Source organism: Dermacentor variabilis, unplaced genomic scaffold (genome assembly GCF_050947875.1).
Source record: "Dermacentor variabilis isolate Ectoservices unplaced genomic scaffold, ASM5094787v1 scaffold_12, whole genome shotgun sequence".
Taxonomy (NCBI): Eukaryota; Metazoa; Arthropoda; class Arachnida; order Ixodida; family Ixodidae; genus Dermacentor; species Dermacentor variabilis.
Window position 1 is genome coordinate 14,079,993 of NW_027460280.1, and position 19,330 is coordinate 14,099,322.

General features: G+C 42.9%; 1 protein-coding gene across 7 annotated transcripts in view; it reads right to left on the reverse strand.

Annotated features, from left to right (window-relative positions):
* LOC142566053 (uncharacterized protein ZK1073.1) overlaps positions 1-19,330 on the reverse strand; it is a 434,522-nt gene that overhangs the window by 3,528 nt on the left and 411,664 nt on the right. For all 7 annotated transcript variants that reach the window (XM_075676780.1, XM_075676778.1, XM_075676779.1 and 4 more), the window contains 2 exons: positions 8,626-8,761; positions 3,746-3,797 (listed from right to left, as the gene is read on the reverse strand). In XM_075676780.1, coding sequence (XP_075532895.1) covers positions 3,746-3,797; positions 8,626-8,761 — 188 coding nt within the window. The remainder of the gene's footprint in view (positions 1-3,745; positions 3,798-8,625; positions 8,762-19,330) is intronic.

Below are 19,330 nucleotides of genomic sequence, written 5' to 3' on the forward strand. Positions count from 1 at the left end.
TCACCAAAGTATTTTTGTTGCAAAAAAATGTTATGATCACGTGAGCGGTCTTTGAAATTTCCGCAAAGAAGCCAAAGTTAATTGGAGGTACATATTTTTTAATCAGGTCTGAAACTAGGTTCAATAATAAATTTTATCTTAGAGCATTGTATTAGCAACCTTCTTTCATATGACGTCATAATTCAACGCATTTTAGAATTTTCCTTGTTTATTTCACTCAGTAAAAAGCAATAAGGGTTGCGTTTTCAGAAATATTTTCCATAAACTGCGTTATTTTTTAGCTACCATAATATTTCTCCCTTTTTGCCTACTGCTATAGTATATGCTAAAAATATTTTGGAATTGATCATAAATATATTTTTGGAGAAAAATACCTGCAATGTTGACAAGAAATGAATATTTTGTGATATTCAAGCCGAATTTAAGCATTAAGGCCCTCCAGATAAATATGTCAGATAGCTCCACATTCGCACCGACCTGTTAGGTCTCGATTTAGAAGTTTTTATTAGAGTACATTTTGTCTGAAACGAGAAAACAGTTTTAGAAGTCAACAACCAATATCACCAGTAGGCTCACTGCATACGTGCCGTAGCTCTCCTCGTCGTCTGCTTGTCATCATCTGCGCTTGGTCGTCTGCTCTTTTCCTCGTCTGCCGTCCAGCAGACGGTGGCTAGTATACGGGGGGATCATTTTTCAGTTTTATGGGATTTTTAAAAATCGCCTGTTACGATACCACAGTTCTAGTCCTTGAGCTAGATTGTTCAGAGAGGCGGACATTACTTGCACCAAAAATCGAAACACATATTCAATGAAATAACTAACGTTCACTAATTACATAATTAGTTATTGTCCGGCACATATTGAAATTTATTAATTGTAGACAGTGAGATTGCCACACGTATTTAGAACGAATTTCATTATCATTATCATCATCACTCTTGCCTGTATAGATAAAGCTCATCCTGCTTTCATGCCACCCAATATGAATTTTCTTTCTTTTAATCACTTGCTTAGTGGTACTAATCAGCTGTGCCTTGCTCTCTGGACCCAGCTGTTTGATCAGCTGTATTGGTATTTCATCAGGTACCGCTGCCGTGCTATTAGAGTAATTTTCTTTTGCATTTTTTTCAGCTAGAGCTTTATACAATAACTTTCTTGCTATTTGTTTCAATATTTGGTTGAGTGCGCAGTACGCGTTCTTTCACGCCAAAGCTATAACTAATTACGTCTCTTGTGTACTACAGCGCGTCGTCTACTTCGAAGATGTTACCCTGACATGGTTTCAGAATCAACTTGGTGCGCCTTTCTCTTTTAGGAGAATGTCATGCACCCAACGCTTCCTCATAAGTGAAGTTTTTCTCCTGCACTAGTTGGCTCGCAGCCCTTTTCTTATCCCGTTAGTTCCTCCATCTAACAACACCCCTTATTAGTGTAATCTCAACTTTTTGGCTTCTCTGTGATCCCTAGACGCCTGCTTACGCTCCTCTATAGTTTGCCTTATTTGATTGTTCCAACACTACGCGGTTTTGTCTTTCCACTCCTACAATTCTGTAACCGTGTTGGTCTGATCTCCTGCTACATGACGTCTGCTAGTTATATTCCCGCAATGCAGTAGGATGCGCCTCCATTTTCTTCTCATGCATCTTGTTATCTCTGCTATTTGTTTTTATTATTACTTGAGCATTCTGCAGCTTTTGCTTTCTTTCTTGTCTCCTCGCAAAAAGAAAGCCTCCTTGCATCCCTCAAACTTGATTTCTCAAAAATCTGTTCTCATGAAAAAAGAATTCGGCGCTGCAAGACACCGCGTGCTTGTGCGAAAACCGTATCAGGTCAAAATTTGGACGCCTGTAAATGCGATAATTTTTACTGAGAAAGCTTTATAGTTAGCGCTGCACATTAGATTACCAATTAAAAGATCCCTAATTTGCTTGTAACCAATGGCTTCTGGGGACATGTTATATGTGCAAAATTGAAGTAAGGCAGTACACAAAACACAACTACAAACGAAAGTTCTGCACGTTGAAAAACGTATTGTTCGGCTAGCTCGCACATTACAACCACAAACGGCCGTCAGAGATGGACAAGACCGACATTTATGGCAAGACAGAAATTAGATGTCTGCACAACAACACAAAGCTTGTAGGATGAGACTCAAGCCGGTCGCCTAAGGACATACCGGAGCAAACATCCCCAACAAAACGAGGCATGCATCTGTTGCAGCAGAAATCCGGAGCCCACTCAACACATCCCAGTGAAATGAGAAGGTCTTTACCCAGCGAGACCCGTAGGTAACGTACACCGTCCAGAATCGCTTATGGGTTTAAAGTGGACGGAAGCACCAACCAGTCAGCAGTCGAGATAAGCAAAAGACGTTTAGAGTGAAAAAAAAAAGCAGGGAAGAAGTTGATGCGACCGGACCCGTTAAAGGCACCAGGTACAAGGTAGATGAGAACAAAGAATAAGGAGATATATACAAAGTGCTAGAATAAAAGGCATGAACGAGAAGAAAGGGGGTTAACCGAGGGGCCCGATTTTTATTAGTCATATCATAAGAAGCCAACAAACACTGACACCAAGGACAACATAGGGGACATTACTTGTGCTTAATCAATGAAATAAAGAAACGATAAATTAATAGAAATTAAAGTGGATGAAAAAACAACTTGCCGCAGGTGGGAACCGAACCCACAACCTTCGCGGCAAGTTGTTTTTTCATCCACTTTATTTTCCATTAATCTATCATTTCTTTATTTCATTTATTAAGCACAAGTAATTTCCCCTATGTTGTCCTTGGTGTCAGTGTTTTTGGCTTCTTATGATAGAATAAAAGGCATGTAACTCAAGCAGGCTCGGTGACTGTCACCGTTGAAAGGGGATGTCAATAAATCATCATCATCAGAGGATCGCAAGGCCTTGCAAAGAAAGTAAATCTGCAGTGAAATGCATTGCGGTTCCTGCTGCTCCTGCACTGTGCAAAAATGCACAGCGGAAATCTGGTAACTAGAACTCCAGGGCATTTCCCGGCACACTTACAGTGCGTACTCCTCAAAGCTGGTGCTGGGCACGAAGTGAACGGTAGTCTACTTCAATTGTGCACTTAAAACATCTAAAGTAAATATTTAAACGTTATAAAGTTTTGTTCATTAATTATCGTATTGACATTATCACACAAATGCTACGCAGCTTGGTCGCACAAGCTTATGTCGCATTATCAGAGAAAAACGTGGTAAGCTGACAGTGAAGGATAAGAGTTGGGTTTCATATATTTTTATGAAGGCCAAGAGAAGTGATACAGACAATGCTCGTGTATGAGTGTGCCACGGCTGTTTATGCGCACACTTTCTTGGGTCGCACGTGTAACTCGAAAGCATTACCACGTGTAGCGGCAGGTGTGGAACACTTAGCGGCCGCACCTGAGGGCAGCTCTACTAAACCAAGGGATCGTTTGTCGCCACCCCATCTTTGAGGCCACGTTTCTCTGGCGGTGTTCGGCCCGAGCTGCTTCTCGCGCAGCCCAGAGATGACAGCTGAGAAAGATCGAACGTTGCAGACCGATCGGGGTTTGAACGGTGTGACTGATTATAATCCTTGACTGCAATCGCATACAAAAGTGGGTTGCTGGAACCTCCAATTAGATCCGCAACCACGTGTACAGCGAGGTGGCCATGCGTCAACAAATCAACTCTGTTGCTGAGTGCAAGCCACGTGACATAATTACGAAAGAGTACAAGAAGAAGGCACTTACGGAATCCCAATCCTTTGACAAACAACAAAAGGCTTTGGGCGAGTTTCTCAGGCTGAAATTGAAAGTGACAACACAATGAGAGGTGACTGGGTTAAATGCTACATACCGTGATCACCGCATATGTGCACAAGTCAACTTCTATCCCGAATGAAAATACAGGTTCGTGAACATTGTTACTAAAGTTTCTTACATTTTTATTTTGTTAAATCCGATAATTGTTTTACCCTGTTCCCAGCGACGTTGTCCTCTAAGGGATTACACAGGGACGACGTCGGGGGAACAGGCCGACGTTACAACAGCGTCGCTTCTTGGGCATCTCGCCGCGAACCTTCTACGAAAAAGTGCGGCGGGTGCGCTTTCGCTGCTTCTCTACCGTGTTTCACCCACGCGTGTAAAGAGCATCGAAAGGAAGTTTCGCTGCATAGGAATACCACTAACAAAGAAATCACTTCTCGCGAATGTGAAAAATATACCTGTCATCTCTCTTGCGCAATGCTTGAAAATTGCGTCATTATGATGAAAGCTTCTGCCTCCATTTGCTAGAAATTATTGGCGACAATTTCAAGTTCCTGAAGCTGCTGAAACACTTTGACGTGCTCACTCATGTCGCACTTTGCCATCATGTTAAGGAAGAAAGGCTCTGGTGCAGCGAAATGAAGTGCTTGCCATAACGTCGAGCAATGCACCTTCAGGCGAAACAGATGGCAGAGTGACACCCTCCCTTTGATGCGTAGAGCCTCTCGTGTAGCAGTTTGGTATAACGGGCAAAACACGCCCTAGCTTCTGTCGTCGTGCGTTTGCTACACAAGAGTCTTTTATCGCAAACAATAGCCTTTATTTTAATGTATATAGGGGCTTCAAGCTAGTTCCGCTGTAACTTAAGAGCAAGCTTAAGATACAACTCCGATGCTGCCTATTCAAATACATGTGAAACGCAGACACGCTTTTCTGAGATAGCCACTGGGCCGATATTAATGACATCTTTTCATTTAAAGGAGAAAGTTAAATTCTAGTGACTGCTGGAAGCAGAATATCGCTTCAGAGCCTGAATTTTTTCAAATGGAATTTTCAAAATTAGGTAAGTTCGAAAAATATAGAAGCACGAAGTTAACAAATTCAGAACTCTGCTCCTACAACAGATGTCGCTGGTCTGTAGACTGTATCCATTAGAGCATCCAAAGCGAACAGATTTTATATGTCAATTTATATCTTACGTGAATAGGTTAATTGTTTGCAAACGTTTTCCGAAAGTTCTACTGAGAAGTTAGTGGCCTAGTTGAGAGCCATGTATAATATATCAATTTTGTCCGCTTTAGATGTGTTATTAGTGCAATTTACAGAACTGTGATATACTTTTCGATTGCTGAGTCACAGAGATTTCACTCGATAATTTCGTTTTCTGAAAATTTGCGATTTTTGTCAATTTTGTTCAATAAATTGGCGACCTAAATCGAAAGTTTGCAACCGACAGTCATTAGATTTTAATTTCTTTCTTTTAAGCACAACAAACGTCATCAAATTCGGTGCAGTGGTTGCCGAGAAAAACGATTTCTTCTTTTTCATGTATTTAGATAGGAGGCCCGAAGCTAAAGCTTCCTCTGAAGAGGAAGTTTGAGCTCGGGCCCAACTCCGACACAGCAGCCTATTGAAATACATGCAAAACGCATAAATGCTTTTCTTACGTAAAACCTCGGCTGATTTTCATAACATTTGTTGCATTGCAGAAATAAAGTTAGATTTTAATGAGCACAGTGAGCGGAATATTGATTTAGGGCCTGCATTTTTCGTCGAAAATTGCCGAAGGTTGGTAAGTTTGAAAAATGTAGAAGCACGAAATTTACAAATCCGTAACTGTGCACCAAGAATAGATATCGCCGTTTTGCAAACTGCATCCGTTAGAACAAACTTGACATATTAATTTATACTTGACCTAAATTTGTCGCAGTGTTTACAAGGGTTTTGCAAGTGTTCTACTCATATGATAGTGGTGTATTTAGAAGCCATGTATAATGCATGAAATTTGGCTGCTTTTTTAGAGGTATTATTAGATTCCAGTGATAAAATTGTGATATCATTTTTATTGCTGAGTTACAGAACTGCTAACTCGATAGTCTCGATTTTGGCGAATGTGCGATTTTCAACCATTTTAATAAATAATCGACTAGCGAAGTAAAAAACCAGCTGGTAATAATCACTAGATTAACCTTTTTCTTGGAATGCAACAAAACTCGTGAGTTTTGACGCAGTGGTTGTCGACAAGATACTTCTTTCCCACGTAGCCCCCGAGCTAAAGTTTGCTCTTTACTTATTGCCGTAAGGTATACATATGAATTTCTCTACAAAGCTTTATTTTACTGCTTCTCAAATATTACCGGGGACCTGTAATTGTACTATGTAAACTAAATATACTTTGCACGCTGTACAAGACTGCGCACGCCCTTTCGAACATCTTTGAATTTCTATATATGGACACAGAAGTAAAACACGGAAAAAATATTACGCCTCGTAATATGGCTGCCAAAGGAAGCATCAAATATTGAATTAATATATGATCTGTAGATGGCCATGCACGCAACTAAACCCTTGCACTCTGCATTGCCAACAGCAGGATAATGAATCTCCAGTTGGCAATACTGCTTTGCATTGTCATTTGTTTCATTCACATAGCACGACGGGACCGTGCGACCATCTTTCGACAACGTGTTAAGTTATTTAATACATTCACGCGAATGAGATCACACAAAACTCTCAATTGTGAACCGTGTTTGGCATAATTCAGGGGGCTATCCAACTGTGGGTTTGAACATCGTGCCGAACCGGCAGCTGCTTCAAGAGTCTGTTGAATCAGGATGGTTGAAAGACCAAGGCTCAACTACCTCCAAATTTCTTCTATTCGTTTTTGTGCCATTGTGTCCGCCGTTCGGTTCTCGCTGTTATGACGGCCGCTGGATTTTTGATCAAATCAGGTTTCTTGACTGCTTAGAGGTCACAAAGTGCGCTCTGTGTTTCACTGCTTTGTCCCCATTTTCTACTGGATGGCGGTGCGACGTGAACAAGGGCACTTGTCTTTCACGGGTATCAGCATATGTAAATGGACGATGCTCACTGCCAACACAATTTTTGTTCGTGAAACGAGCATTCTTATGAGTGGAAAAATACATAACCACTTTTTCTCGACCAATTTTTGCTTTTGTTTTAGTTGAACACTTTGTTTTCCATTTACATACGCAAGCTGATTCACCTAAAATATCAGATCCGATTGGAGCGCGAATGATCTAAGTGGACGTTCCTGGCACAGGGGAAAACGTCCAAGTCATCGTTAAAGCTAGGACGTATTTGAAATTATATACCACATTTGACAGCGGCTGCGCTGCAACTCTATAACTAGACGAAGATGATCGCAACAGAAGCGCTGTTATCTTCTTCGAGCTAGCGCTGCTGCTTTTCAGACATGAACTTCCAGCAACTCATCCATGTTTCCGTACTATATATGAGGGCAAATTAGAAAGTCTTTGCTTCTATTTTCCTTTAGTCAAATCACGGCTGTAAATGCCAAGTCAACATATCCATTCCCAGCGGTGGACCTTTCTTTGACCGGCCTTATCTGCCGGTAGCTGCACGGCACGGCGCTGCTATCAGTTGTTGAAGACGGCGGTTCTACTTGACGCGTCCACGGCGTCCGAGCAACGAAGTGCGATTCGTTTTCTATGGAGTAAGGGACAAACACCCATTGAAATCCACAGGGAAATGCAGCCTACACAAGGTGAAAGCTGTCTCGTTTTGAGAAGTGTGAGGTGGTGGTGTTGCGAGTTCGCAAAAAGCCGTAAGCCGTGAAGATTTGCATGACAGTGAGTGGTTCTACCGACTTCTACCGTAGGGGCATCTGAAATCTATTGCTGCGATGGGACATCTGTCTGAACCGGTGTGGGGACTATGTGGAAATATAGTGTAAGGTAAGTAGAGTAGTATGTATATATGTAATTACTTATATGTACCTCATTTTGGCTAATAAAAGATAGGAGCAAAGACTTTTTGATACGCCCTCGTACCATGCTAAACCACTGTCAACAACGCAGCGATGTTGCTTACCCCTGCTAACAGCTTACTGCCGGAGGGAGACGAACCCAAAACATTTGTCCACTTTCGTCCATTTCCATTTAGCTTATCATTTATCATTTCTAAACTTCAATTAAAACTACAAATAACTTCCGCTATGCTTTCATTTGCTTCATTATCTGATGGCTTCATATGGTTGCGCTTCGGTAAAGAAACACCAATACTGACCAACATCATAATTCAGGACAAGTTGGTACCAGCATAAATGTGTTTACTGTATTTAGATAAGATCACGAGCAAGTAGGGTAGTCAAGTTTAGGCTTCGTCGAAACGTGTGGTTGTTAATTTTGTTTGTTGGTTTTCGACTGGTTTCTACATGAGAGTGCGCGAATGGCACAACCAGTGATAATAAATTAACGCGCGGAAATATGCGCCCAGCAGCTCTCTAACTCTGCGTTATTATACCTCACGCATAGAGTCAGTTAGTCTGAAGAAGCGCCCTGCTACAATCTGCAGTACATACATTTCTATTGACTTCTTTCTGAATCCTTTAGATAACATTGCTGCGGTATGGCGCCGATCCTGCTGTGCACTGAGGACAGTCCGTAATGTGGTCACACACTTACACGCACGCACTCTAGTTGAGCAAGGAACACAAACGGCATTGACGATTCCACCTAGCCTATTAAGTAATGTGATATGTATTACGCACAGATCCAATGAATTGGGCTAGATGTCGAATAATTATTTTTACTTGAAACGCAAAGTATGCCTCGATTGGAAGAGCAGGCGGAGTGCAAGATGATCGCAACAGACGAACTTACAGACTCCTGCAGGACGTCTCCGACGGCGTCCACCTTGAGCAGTGACGTCTTCTGTTTGTCCATGCGAGCGTACATATTCTGCACGGCTTGCGCGTGAGCAGCCTTGCTGCCCGTCACCAGCAGCACGTCCATGCTCCTGCACAATCGGCGCAGAGGACAAAGCTATACTGAATTGAATGGGGACAAACCTTTACGCAACTCCCTTCGAGGTTGAGAGTAACGCAAACCAAGTAATGGTGAGGTTATTAAAATAAATAGGTTGGTAAGCTCGTTGTATGAACAAGATAAACAAGGATATAATTCGCTGAAACTCGTAGCATGTACCAAGCGCTTGCACATTTCTTCACACTATCTCCCTGTAAGTAAACAAAACGTACGTCATCGCGCGTCATACCAATTAGTAGAGAACAGCCGGAACAACTCCGCCGATTACTGTGGCTATGCGTCATCTCGAAGACCAGCAATGTAAACAAAAGCTCACAAGTACATAATGTTGTACGTTCTAGTTTTTCCGAACCGAATGTATACGTTTATGCGCTCAAAGTGCGTCACAACATAGCATCAACAAACAAACGGCACACGTAATAGCTATACCATCTTACAGGGGCCCTGAACGACCCCTCGGGCTTGGTGAAAAAAAAAAAAAAACCAGACCGAAGATGGCATACGCTACTGTGAACATGTCAGCCAAGTTTTGCAGTCATGCGCGGCGCGTGGATCGCGCGAGTGGAGCGCGGAGTCACTTTTATCTCAAACGCCGTCTTTTCAATGGAAGCCTGCCCTTCAGTCTTTTAAGGACGCTTTATTCCATAATATACGTGGCTGGCTATTGGCCAATAGCTGACAACAATCAAGAAGTGTGTGTGGATCAGTGCGCTTCTTCCTACTGTTACTGTGTATACTTACTGACGCAGTTTAATAAACAGGCTCAAGTAAGTGAAAATAGGCTTTCGAATTTTGATAATAAATAATAATTACGTACTTCCGGAAGAAGCTGACTATCGTCTGCTCACGCTGGGCCATGGCCGCCAGCGTAGGAACTGAACTTTGGCCACCTTGTTTGTCGGTGTCCTATCCGTCGACTACTTTTTAACACTCAGCCAGCCTCGAACCACGAGAAAGAAGAGGTCAGCCCACACGCACCCTTGCCAGCACACGCTCGCTCCTGGTTAGACGTTTTGGCAGACTTGGCCTCGTAATGATTGAGCTATTGATATGCGCAAGTTGGATGCGGCTACTGTCCGTCGGTAAAGCTGGTTGGTGTAGGGCAAAGCTGGTCCGCACCACGTAGCACAGGCAGACAAGGAGCATACGAGCGTGCAAACTAGCCATGTCATGCCCAAAGCAAACGCTGCTGTCGCATGTAGCTAGTGTCCTAGCATACTGGTATTCTAAGTCACTCTAATGTAGCTTGCGGCCTGCTACGTAGGGTAGATACCACGGCTGCCTCGGGGTGCCGCGACGAGTCTACCGACTGGGCACACTGCGGCTCGCTGAGGACTTGATGTGACACCCACCGTGGTGGCGCTTTGGTGTTGCGCCGCTAAGCACGAGGTCACGGCTTAAGCCTGTTTCACATGATGCGATTTTCGTCGCACCGGAAGTGCGATTTCCGCCGTTTGCGATGAAAATCGCAGTCGCAGTGCTGACCCCCCAATTTTCGGCTGCGACCAACCGGTTGGTCGCACAGTCGCACCGTCGCACCGATCGCTGAGGTTTTCCGTCGAAATTGCGGGGAGAGCTGTCAACGGAGCCATTTCGCCGGTTCGTTTTGGAAAATGGTGTCTCGCACGACAAGTGCAATGCGCGGAGACGTGGATCGTCGAATTCGGTACGTACGCGAAGGGAGAATAAAAAACTTGTACCGCAGATTGCATTCTCCGTTTGCTATGCGTTTGTTGACACGCTACACAGCAAATGAAGTGCATTTTCACGTTTGCTTCGTACGCCTTTGCGAGTTGTCAGTGCTAGGAGGTGTTCGATCCCCAGCAGACGACGAGGTCGTCACAATTTTCTTTTGTTGAGTAGCATGCAAAAATCGCGCTTACGGAGCAACTTGAATTATTTCAACCTCGGCAAGGGCAAATGACAAGACAGCAAATTTCCCGAAGTTTCAACGTTGCGCTGAACGCGGTACCGTTCAGTTGCATTTGCTTGTCGGTTTTCAAGCACGAATTTCCCGATGCATCTTGAAAGCTTATCTTGCCTCTTAATAAATTTGACAGAGCAAAAGTGTAGGCTATCGTAATGAATTTGCTACGATAGCATTAAATCCGTGGCTTGAATAAAATATTACATGCATGTTAAGTTGCACCTCTTCTCTGGAGAATTTTTTTTTCTTGCACAGAAACCAATAAACATTGACTATGTTGTGGACTTTGTATCCTTACTGCATCTGTATGGACCCTTGCTCTGCAAGGTAATTAACTGTACAGCTGGTAGATTAAGTAAATTGCTTGCTATAGCGGCACAGTGACAACCTACCCTCCTGCACAATTATGTAGAGCTCGTGCAACAATGCGAAAAGCAGGCAAACGGCCTGTTCTTGTGGGGATAAAACAGTATAAAACGACACGCTGAAGAAAAGTAAATCAAAACTGTGCAGTGAAGTCAGCCAGTACAAGCAGTTCTTGCACGTTCACAGCTGATCAAGTGTGCAGAAACATTTATGCCTTGCATGCTTCTAGTAAGTTTCAAATAAGTTTGTGATCACATATATTAGTGTGAACCCATATAACGATATCCGCTGCGATTTATAAGTATTACTTATAAGTAATACTTACGATTACTTTATAATCGTAAGTATTAATACGATTACTTTATAAGTAATGAAATACCATGCTACTTGCAAGAACATATATAACCTGAGGATTTTAGAACAAATTTCTGCACTTCAACTATACACAATATGTGGTTTATTCAATAAAAGACCACAAACTGGGCTTTTTTGCAATGACAAACTTATTCCAAACTTTACTTACATACAGGCTAGAAAAAAAATTATAGACAGAAATATTGTTCTTCAATTTGTTCACCTGCCACTGTGGCTATAGCATTCTGCTGCTAACACAAGGTGAGGGGTTGATTTGCCAGCCATGGAAGTCGCATTTCGATGGGAGTCATAGGTGAGAAAAAAAGCTCTTGCACTTAGATTTAGTTCATCACCTTTTCTTGAACCCTTACACTTCAAAATACTATTGCATAGGGGGGCATGCTTATGCAAAATCTAACACCAATAGAAATCAAAGGGCAGAATTGTAAAACTACCATCTTTCATGATAATTCGAGTGTGTAAATATTCATTGCATCCGTATGTATTGTTCAACAGCACTGCACAAATAAGGATGATCAGGTATAGCAAGTACTCTGTCAGGAAGCTGGTTCTACAGATGTATAAATGTCAAGGCATGAATGCTCATACTACGTCGCACACATAGCACAAAGAAAACCTTTTTCAAGAGTTGTCCCTTCTGGCAGATATGAGTGGGCCATAAGCAGCAGAAACATTATTGCAGGACATTGTGTAATACCGCTTATGAAAGAATGAAGAGAGTGAAGAGGCTTTTAACAGCAGTACCTCATGCTGCTCTAATAAGAGGAACGATGAGCAAAAACATTTCTGGTAGAGCACTTAAACAGTAACTTTCTGAAAGACAGAAAATTCCAGGTGAGAATTGGAGGTACATTTGGCCCACACACACCAACAACACAGGCATACTACAAGTAACACTACAGCCTATGGTGTATTACAGTCTATGGGAAAGCTATCTTATAGAGAAATCAAGAATGATGCAACAAGCCCTCGACAACACTGCAGACTTTCTTGGCCAGTCTGGCCTCTCGCTTTCTGATAAGTCAGCTCATATCGACGTCGGAAAAAAAAGAAAGGCTAGAATCAAGAACTACCCCAGATTGCACATTGTGATCCACATAGCTGGACAAATATGCCCGCAAGTCAACATCCACAAATCCTCAGCTAGTGTAAGCCCATGACGGCAGAGCCAGCACGTGGGTCAAACAATTATGCAATGCCTGGACGCAACTTCCACACCTGGTGAAAAGAATAATCTCGAAATGATGGGGGTGGACGAGTGGATACTATAGAAAATCGCAGATGCTGTGCTTGTGTCCAAGGTATGATACGGTATGAATTACCAGCAGCACACAAAAAAGATAACTCATCGAATACAGGCATCGTGTACTAATAACAGGTCTTTCCAACTGTACCATGCTTGAAGACCTCTATGAGAAAGAGCTAACGAACAAGCACCTAGACAGAGTAGAGTTGCAGCCTGCAGCACAAATTCTTTGTCTCAAGAGCTCAGAACCTCGTCCCAAGATACTATGCCAGCTAGCATATCAGATGCAAAGACGACTACCCCTCCCTTCAGAAACACAACCTCGGGAGTACCTGAACTTGAAACACAACAGGCCCATACCGTGGAATATGGGGGCAAACAATTAGGCCAGGAGACTATATGAAACTGCCAAACACACAGAGGATGTTGCTAATCAAGATGCAAGCAAACATAAGGCACATATAGTACACTGATCTGACAATAGCAGTGTAACAGTAGTATGAAACTACATAAAACTAAACCCCATATAAGTGAGTACCATTCCAGGTCATCCTACACCTAGAAAAGCTGAACTGAAAGCAATCAAAGCAGCACTTGTAGTGCAGATTACACCTTGCACAACACCCTGCATGGCTTCACCAGAAACTGTCTGGGCCTGCACATCACACAAGATTGTCAGGAAAATCAGGAGATTGACACGCGACTTGTAAGCACATGGCCAGAAATTAAATTACAGGATACATAGCCATGCAGATATTCTAGGACACAAGCGGGCTTATAAGCCTGACATAACTGAAAACTGCATGAGTTGGTGTGTATTCATTATTAACCAAAGTGTAACAGATAGACAACAGACAAGAAGGAAGCGCTCTGTGTGTTCACTTAGTTCCTGTCTATTGCATTTCTGTTGCACTATAGTTAATAAATTCATAAGGCTGCACAGGAGAAGAATGATACCTCTGCCCAAGGGCCCGATCTCACATCCGAATCCCCGCGTGTGCATACACACACACACAAATGTTGCAAGAGTGCACAGCATGAAGCAGTATCAACAGGATGACACTAGATATGGATGAGTACTAACTTTCAACTGAGGTTCATTTGTAAAAATGTGGCGAGTTATATAAATTTCCAGAAAAAAAGGACGATGAGCAAAACGAGAACAAGGTGAAAGCAGGAACCAACGTTTCGACAAGTGGACTTGTCCTTTTCAAGGTCCACCTGTGGAAACGTTGGCTCCTACTTTCACCTTGTTCTCATGTTGCTCATCGTCTTGAATTTCCATCTCCTGCCTTCAGCGAGTTTTCCCCAGAAAAAGAAAGACATCTTTGAAGGATAGATAGAAATTGGTGCTTGATGCAGCCAAACATAAATAAATATGCTACAGAAAGAAAATAGAGAAAAATTCCAAGTACAGGAAAAAATCATTACAATTGCCAATCCTGCATGCCAGCACCTTTCAAGAAACACTGTTGTTATTCCAATAGACAGACTGACAGCTTGCTTATGCAAGCACATTCTTCCAGTTCCATGCCATTGGGAAAAAATGAGTTTTCTGGAAGATAGCCACATGCACACTTGGTGATCACAATGTTTTTTTCCCTGGACTTGTATATCTATATGTATTTTCTCCCTTTCCTGCTTTTATGTTTGGTTTCATCAAGCACTAGTCTTTATCAGGTTTTATTGCTGTACTACTTTGTGGTAACCTTTATAGATCACTGCATTATCACAATAAACCTTTTAATTAGAAGTTAGCATACCCTGTTCTTACTGCTTCACACTGTACATTCTTGCTACATTGGCCAAATAAAAGTTTTTATAAGGTATCATGAGGACCATTAAAGCGACTTCTTGCAGTCTAAAAAAAACGAATAGCCTGGCTGCAAATGGCACAAGAGAACACATAAGACAAACAAGAAAACCGAGATGATCTAACAATCAAAAGTTTAATGTACACACCGAGTAAATGCTCGCTGACAAGCAATAGACTGAACATACACAAAAAGGATAAGCAAAAATTCATGTGCGTTTCCTGACAGGAAATGCGTCCATTTCTAACGGAGGCCGTGCTGACAAGATTAACCCAGCATTTTTAGATCTACAGCTTCAGTAATTTCTCTAGGCAGCCGATCTGCACAGAATGCTAGCTTCTTCCTCTACAATGCACGCTCAGATGTGGAGAGTGCATTGTAGAGGAAGAAGCTAGCATTCTGTGAAGATCGGCTGCCTAGAGAAATTATGAATGCTGTAGATGCAAATACACTGGGAGAATCTCGTGTCAGCATGGCCGCTGTTACACTTTCAGAAATGGATGCGTTTCCTGTTGGGATCTGTATGGACACACATCAGATCTTGCTTCTGCTTTTTGTGTAAATTCGATTTATTGCTTGTAGAACAGCATTTACTCGGCATGTTCAATAAACTTTCATTTGTTAATACACCTCATGATTGTCTTGGTCTCTAGCAGAAAGGTGTTCATTCTTTTTACAGTGAAGCTGTATATGCCTAGGCGAAACACACATGGTCCGATCCCAAAAACCCTAGTGTAGGGGTATGAGCCATTGTTTAAGGGGGTGTGAGCCATTGCATTCGTCTTGCATGATGGACGGAGACATTTCTTGTTGGGTAGACATAGAAATGCTTATGCATTTCAAACATACATTTATCTGCGTATTATTGCAGGGAAGGGACACAGAGGGGGACGGGGTTAGGACAAGATCATGATGTCATTATTATCTCACAGCAAAGGTGTGGTGGGCCATTGGCTAGACCGATAGTGACGTCGTTTCTCTCTAGCAGCAGAGCGCGCGTGCAGCAGCCTCTCTCCGACTTCCCAATAGGTTTGAAAATGTGTCCCTGTATTTATTTAAATGAAATGTGCAGCCCCGGTGTGTCACTTTGTAACTACAGTGCATAACTGAGTCATAAACATTATGATTAACGCATTACAAAACACAAGTGCGTAACATAATTCATAAATACTTTGATGGACCCGCTGGATCAACACAATGAACCACTCATTGCACTTTCCATGATGGTGATCTTGCAAAGTGCAATGTGTGGCATTCCAAATAAACAATGTGATAAACCCAAGCCAAACAAGTGCATAACCTCATTAAGAAACACAGACATAACCAATAATATAGAAAGACTTGAATAAACCATTGGAATTAACCCAGTGACAAACACCGGGGCTGCACATTTCAGCTTCGCTGGTTTACCGTCTGTACAGGGTGCATGGGCAGTAACTTTTTCTGTTATTGTTTGTTAAGTATTGTATAATGTTGTGCCAGTAAAACACGTTGGGCTAGTTGGTGCAATGTATTGGTACTGCTTTTTTGCTTGGTTTTTTCTTAATGTTGTGCCCTTCTTCTTTTTGTAACAACTTTTTTATTCCCCCTTGCATAATACTCCAACCTTGCAGCCTGCGAGGTATATAAATAAATAAGTACATAAGCACGTCATTCATTCATCTGCATACACCTCGCACCATTCCTTGCTCAACAAACGTCACTGCGTTGATGTCTCGCAGCGTGCATCTACATTAACTGCCGTTTGCGTTTCTGTATGGTTTGTGAACAGCGTAGTGCATAAACATTACATGACATTAAGGTTGTGACCTATGCGGTGCCTAAGCAAACCTTGCAAAAGATGACATGTTGGATTGTTGAAAATAAGACAAATTGTATATATCGCAGTTACTTTAACAGCAGTTAATTGACCACTTGACAAAAACTTCACTTCGCATAGATTCCAAGACGTACACTGAATCTGCAGTTTTGTTTTTGCTTATTAATGTAGTCGTTACTGCATGGCCACATTGTAGATTTGAAAACAAAGCTAAATAAATTTGTTTGTTGCAATATAACAATATGTGTAGATCATTGCGATTTCAACACCAGAACTTGATACAAACATGCACACTATGGTATGCAGACAAATGCTCAGGACAAACTCCAGAATGTTTGCATCCTGATACTTATGAAAGTGAACGGTTTCATTCCACGGCTGTCAATGAGAGGGAGAGAGAAAACTTAATTGTGTTCGTGGAACAAAAACGCATTGATAAGCTTAGACATATAGTCATTGCTTAACACTTTCGAAATGAATAATGATAGCTTGCTATCGACATTGAAGCAGGCTTTCAACAGCAAGAAAAGGAATCAGTTTTTCCAGCTCTGAACATTGAATTGCAGGAAATGCAAGCAGGCATAAAATTCTGCCAATATAATCTGTTTAGGAATACCAAATTGGAATAAACATTGAGGCTCGCATTTGTACTTTCTCTGGCTGAGCAATCTAGTTTGAAATGACTCCTATAAGCATGTTGTAACAATGTTGATCTAATACAGGTTAAATGCATGACTAGCTTAATAAATCTGGATGATTGCTATAAATTACAGTGAAGAAACTATAATATCTAATAACATTAATAATATAATAATAATATATTTATTTCCACAAAACAGGCTAACCGTGAGAGGCGCGCGAGGCTGAGCAGAAAGCTGAAAAATTCTACGGCAAGTGCGCCTGCCGTGGGCCTACGATCATGCATTATGAATAGCGCGTATTGATATGGTCTCCTTATTAGAAGTTCCGAGTATACTACCAGCGCGAGACACGGGACAACAAAGTGGACGAGACGCGTTTCTTTTAGAATGCTGTGTTACAACGTACAGGTTTCTACAAAAGTGACGGTAACTGCTCGAAACATTTGATGCGTCGGCTTTTGCGCCTTTAGAAATATTTAGAGGGGGCTCCCATATATATATATTCGCAGCGCAAGCACGGCGATGGACGAACCAGGCTAGCGCTAAGGTTGAATTTCACAACACAATTTTCATTCCACGTCGTAATCACACAGATCGTTTGAGGCTTCGTTCAGGGGCACACGCGGGCGTTCGGGTTGGTGCTTCTTGTTGCGTTTGGCGTAAGAATATGGCTAGGAGCAGGCACCACATATGCGCAATGACAGGCAATATACACGCATCATTTCTCCAGAAGCTGACACCGAGCACGGTAGCGCGAGGATCTTGTTGGGCTGACACGACAACTTCGTGGCAGCCGAATTCCGAATACTGCATATACGGTGAGGGTAGCTATATGAACTTCTCGATAGGTCATCTTGTAGATTGTTGTAGCGCAGGCAGAACGAAACGGTCATAGAAGGTAGATAAGACAACACACAGCGCTGAACCATAGAATAAGGAATCGCTGAACCACCTGCGAACAGCTGTTTACGTGCGCGATGTCGCACTGAACTACAGAAACCGCCGTCGCGCACCCCAAGACAAATCTTAACTAACGTTTCTAAATTAGTAAACGTACATATTATTTGCTTCTAATCAAGAGAAGTCAATAATATTACAGTGTAAACGTTTTATTCACTACAATAAAATAATTATGCAGCGTGTGCCACGAAACCTGGCAGTAAGCAACCCTGGGCGTCGCACCAGTCGCATTGTTGAAATCGCAATCATGTGAAATGAGCCCTCTAAAAATCGCATTGCGACGCGTGCGACAGCACCGATTTTCGTCGTTGCAGTCGCAGCATGTGAAACAGCCTTTACTGCCGCTCTACTGCCACTCGTATCACCCACCGTTCACGGCCGGCTGAGCATGTTGATAACGCGGACGGAGCGTCGCTCCAACCGCTGTTGAAGCGCGAAAAGGAATGGCATTGGAAAAGGCATTGCTAGAACATCGCGGCGTTGAACTTACGTAAACATAGGGATATCCATACATCAATCCGTCTCCACACACACGCACACAGTCGCTTATGTAAACATTGTGTTTAGCGCCACCTGGAAAGGCTTCAAGCTACAAAACCGTATAGCTACTGTGCGGCCCGGTAGATGGCACTAAAGGCTGATGAAGCTTAAAGTCCCTTGATAATTTGAAAGTAGCGACACTCTTTGAACTCTGCCGCCGCCGCGCGACCTCCTCGCCTCCTCCTCACCCCTTGCGCGTTCCCCCGCGGCAACCAGTTTTGCCCCCGTTTTTCCGCACGAAGATGGGTCTCCCCGGCGTTGCCCTTGGAAACGCGCGGATCTTGAGTTTTGCTTGTGTTTTTCTTTTTCGTTCGCGCCATTTTCCTCCTGAGCACGGCTGGCTCGGCGCTTTAGCTCGCCGTCGCGAACGTCGTACGCTGTTTACTGCTCTATGTGCTAGCGCTATGCCGGGCTGTTGCGCATATAACTGCAGCAAGAAGCCTGAAGATGGTTATGCCGTTTTTGTGATACCACAAGGAAAGCGTGACAGCTTGCGCAGGAAGTAGTGGCTGCATGACATTGGCCGAAAGAACTTTGTTCCTACAACAGCGTTGTTTGCGAGCTGAGGCGTCCTTCTTATAGCTCGTAGCAAAGCTCGTACCAATGAGAGGCTGAGACGCGTCGCAGGCGTCAACCAATCGGAGCCTGCGAAGCCTCCGGCTGCTATGCCTATAATGGCCGCCCATGCGAAGGCGCCGGCACCAACGATCGTCCGAGTTCTTTGGACGCACGACGCGCGCGACAGTGTTCCTGAAAAACAGTGTTGTAATAGTAGGCCGACAACGAAACGACTGACCGACCGACGACCGTGGGTTGTGGCAGTGCGACGTGGATCGGAAGCGACTTCGAACG